The sequence below is a fragment of the Myotis lucifugus genome, unplaced genomic scaffold, assembly GCF_000147115.1.
Source record: "Myotis lucifugus unplaced genomic scaffold, Myoluc2.0 scaffold_8699, whole genome shotgun sequence".
NCBI classification, from domain to species: domain Eukaryota; kingdom Metazoa; phylum Chordata; class Mammalia; order Chiroptera; family Vespertilionidae; genus Myotis; species Myotis lucifugus.
Window position 1 is genome coordinate 1 of NW_005879747.1, and position 4,453 is coordinate 4,453.

General features: G+C 49.5%; 1 protein-coding gene across 1 annotated transcript; it reads right to left on the bottom strand.

Annotated features, from left to right (window-relative positions):
* Positions 1-1,926: 1,926 nt before the first annotated feature.
* Positions 1,927-3,267, bottom strand: LOC102433359 (general transcription factor 3C polypeptide 1-like; the record flags this gene model as incomplete). The annotated part of the gene is made up of 3 exons (XM_006109361.3): positions 1,927-2,132; positions 2,248-2,344; positions 3,170-3,267. Coding segments are annotated over 3 exons (401 nt in total), but the record flags the coding sequence as incomplete, so codon positions are not given.
* Between the last annotated feature and the right edge of the window lie 1,186 nt (positions 3,268-4,453).

Sequence of the window (4,453 nt, forward strand, 5' to 3'; positions counted from 1 at the left end):
GTGGGCAGTAGGCGACCAAAGAACACAGTAGGCTCGGGGAGTTATGAGCAGAGGAACCATATGCCTTCCCTCCTGGGGCCCCGTGGGCATGCTGTGTGCGACAGAGGAGGCAGTAAATGGAAATGACCGCACTGGGCTGTGGCTGCAGGGGTCGGGGCGGCAGGGATGGGACAGATAGCTGATGCGGCATCAGTTTCCCCAAGAGCAGCCAGGAGCAGCCTCTTGTTTCCCGAGTGCCCAAGAGGAGCACTCATTCAGTGGAGCGATTACGTTCAGTTATTCCACAATAAAGAAGATCGCATTTCTCCTAAGAAAACATAAATTACTATTAAAACTGCTGCTTGAATAGGGCAAGGGAAGGTGATGATAATTTGCAGACTATCGAAGACCCTCTCATAACATGCTCATCTGGAGACTTGATGGGGTGGGGGAGGGGCTGTGGGGAGAGGCCATGTCCCCCCCGCCTCCCTCCAGCCAAGTTTACAGAGACCTCTGGGTGAAGCTTCGCCTCCGCCCATAAGGTGGTGGTGGTATTCCCAGTTTAGAAATGGAGACACTGTGAAACACAGTCCCCTAAAGTCAGGAGGTTACAAAGAGCTTGTCCAAGGTCATGCATTTGAATGGGCAGTTGAACCTAAGGGGACTTAAGGTGACGCTTCTGTGCAGCACAGCTGCTGGTAGGAATGCAGGTTTAGGCCAGCCCAGGTCTGCTGAGTCCAAACCTCTGCACTTGCTGCACTTCAGGCTCCCAGGTGCTGCTGCGCACACTTGTGTCCAGAGCCCCTGCTCTAAAGGATGCTCACGTCTTTTAGATGGTGCTTTCCCTTCATCCTTGGGGAACCCCTCATATGTTCGCTAAATGATGGGACAATCAAGGTCTGATTAATGGATTCAATAAGCCTCCCACATGTCTGCTCCCAAACACTAAAAGGGATGGATGGAAATTCACCAACTGTTAAGCCTGAAAATCTTTGGTGCAAATAACACACTGGCTCACAAGTTTTCATCTGGGGATAAAATGCAGGGGAATTAGATAACCTAAAATCTGAAATGGTAAAAGCCTAGCTCACTAGTGAATGCCAGAGGAGTCCGTGACACACACTGTCCTAAAATTTGTCTGGACCCATTAAAGGCTCTAAATACAAGTGCTCATTAGGCTGTTGACCCTGAACAATCCCACGGAACAAGTATGTAATCCTTGCTGTGCAAAAACCAGTATGTAACACTGATCTGCAGCTCTGTGACAGGAGGAGGAGGATCAGATGTCTCTCCCGGGTGCAAATCCGATGCCCATCCTTTTTCTCCTGGTAGAACTGGCAAGAAAAGACCAGCTGAAAACTGGCTTCGAGGAAAGCACGCTGGGCTGGAGGGAGGCTCTATAGCTCCCACAAACCCTCCTGCCCACTTCCCAATCTCAGCTGCCACTCTCCTTCCCACCATGCGGCCTTTTCTGTTTCTCCAACCACACTTGGGGCCTTCGCACTTGCTGCTCCCTGTGCCTGGAATGTTCTTCCCAGTTCTGGACACGGTTGGCTCAGCCTCAAATGTCTCCTCCTCAGAAAGGCTGCCTCTGACCTTTCATTCAAATGCCCTCAGCTCATGGCCCTGCTTATTTCCTCGGGGTGTGTGTGTGTGTGTGTGTGTGTGTGTGTGTGTGCGCGCCTTCTCCCCAAGAATGAAGTCGCAGGAAGGCCGGGAAGAGGTGTGCTTTCATTGCTTGTGGTCAGGCACAGGAAATGCACGCTGAGGTGCTCACAAACACCTGCTGAATGAACACATAAATGAAGACCAAGTGGAGCTGCTTGGGCTTTCTTTCTAAGGGAGCCCCAAGGACACGATAGGCCTCCGGGAGCCTGAAAACCACGAGGCATCATCTCGTCCTCTCCAGCTCTAATTCCAGTTGTTCCACAGAAAGGGGGGGGAAACAGTGAGGACCAGCAAAGACAGATGGTACCTAGAGGGGTGTTGAGGCAGACGCACTGCAGGTCAAACCAGTAGTTTTCCACATCCTGCATTGAATTCAGGACATAAAGACGCCTCTCAAAGGGCCGGCTGCTGTGGGCGAGGTGGTAATGTGGGTCGCAGATGGTGGTGTCAACGATAGCCGCCTTCTTCTTCAGGAAAATGAAGATCTGCAAGGCAGGCAGGGATGGGGCGGGAGAGACCTCAGAGTCAGCCTCAGGTTAGTCGCCTGGAAACTGTGCTTAACGGTCAGGACCACTTCAATTTGGGCTTGACAGATATTACCTGATCTTTATCCTGAAACTTTTCTGTGGGACCAAACTGCAGCAGCCCCATGTAGCACAGCCTCTGCAGGTTCTCCAACACTGAAAAAATGTATCGTCTGGGAAACAGAGGGGAGGAGCAGGATCCAGTCACACCACACGCTGACTGTGGTCAGGGGGTCTGCATCTGGGGCGAGGAGTGCACCTCACTTATTCTCCTCTTCTACCTGGTGGGACCTGGAGGACTGGCCTTGGGCCTGCACAGTACTGGAGCCCAGAACTGCCCTTCCCACACCCAACAAGGGCAATGGAGCATCAATTCTAACTGGGGTTTTGGGTTAGAAAGTAAAAGTAACAAAAGGACAAAACCACATTAAGGCTTGCAGACTTTATCAGCAGAATTTACTTTAAAACAGTGGTTCTCAACCTTCCTAATGCCGCAACCCTTTAATACAGTTCCTCATGTTGTGGTGACCCCCAACCATAAAATTATTTTCGTTGCTACTTCATAACTGTAATTTTGCTACTGTTATGAATCATAATGTAAATATCTGATATGCAGGATGTATTTTCTTTGTTACAAATTGAACATAACTAAAGCATAGTGATTAATCACAAAAACAATATGTAATTATATATGTGTTTTCTGATGGTCTTAGGTGACCCCTGTTAAAGGGTTGTTCAACCCCCAAAGGGGTCGCGACCCACAGGTTGAGAACTGCTGCTTTAAAAGAACCTTGAAATCAAGTATGAAATTTACCAGCCCACATTTCATTTGCCCGGGCTTTAGAAGGCTCACAGGTGGCTGAATTAATGAAAACCTCGAATCTTTACAACCAGCGAGGCAGACACCTTTCCTCTTCCTGGTTAATGAGGATTCAGACCCTAACTTCAAGGGGCGTGCAGGGAGCCTCGGCCACTCTACGTCTGTTCCGGGGACTCACCTCTTGTACAGGAGCTGCTGCCGGATGGGCCTGGGGAGAAAGCGGATCAGTGTGTGCTGCTTCAGAGGGTCATTCAGAAATTCATCCAGGTTGTCCACCTGCAAGGTGATTTAGGGTTCAGTTCAACCTCAAGACCAGAGTGAATTGCTAGAATTGTGAAAAAACATTTACCACTATTTTCTTTAATCTTTTAAAAATTAATTTTAGAGAGAAAGGAAGGGGAAGGGAGAGAAAGATAGAAACATCGATGAGAGAAAATATCGATTGGCTGCCTCCTGCATGCCCCTCACTGGGGATTGAGCCGCAACCGGGCATGTGTCCTGACTGGGAATCGAACCAGCAACCTCTTGGTGCATGGCTCGATGTTCAAACACTGAGCAACACCAGCTGGGCAAAACACACCACTATTTTCTGGTCTGCAACTCTCTCAACCTGCCCATCAGCCCTATGGTGATGGCGCCTCCTCCTTCCTGCCTCCCCCAAACCTCCCACATCTCTGCTTCCAATCATGTTACCTCTCCTTTCCAGCCCATCTGCCACACTGCCCTCATATACTGCTGATGGGCAATCAAATTGCTAAAATATTTCCAGGGAATGACATGGGAATATACTCATTTATATTTTAAAAACAGATGAAGATGGCAGCACAGGTAAATGCAGTACTTGGAAACTCTCACAAGCACATCAAAATTACAACTAAACTACAAAAAAATAACCACCATTCAGAACCACCTGAAATCTAGCTGAACAGAAGCCCTACAATTAAGGATATAAAGAAGAAGCCACACTGAGACTGATAGGAAGGGTGGAGATGTAGAAAAGCTGGTCTCACACCCATGTGTGGTAGGGAGGGATATCTCAGCTGTGGAGGTTTGAGGAGCGAGGGTCCCAGCCCCACCCGATGCCCCCCGAGCCTAGGGTTCCAGTATCAGGAAAGAAGTCCCCATACTTCTGGCTGTAAAAACCAGCGGGGACTGTGGCTAAGTGAGACCGAGGGCTGCTGGAGTCCCAGGCATTTCCTCTTAAAGGGCCCACAGAGACTTACTTGGACTCATGTGCTCTAAGCTCCAGCACTGGAACAACAGGTGGAAAGGCACCAGGGATATACAGGGAGGAACTGAATTGACTGGCATCAAGGTGAGAACTGCGAGGGCACCTTTCTGCCAGGCAGAAGTGCTGGCAGAGGCCATTGTTCCTTCACTGAGCTCTCTGTCCCACAGAGCCAGCAGGCTGGGCTCCGTATTTGAGTTTCCATCAACCTGGTTAACACTGTTCATCCTGCTC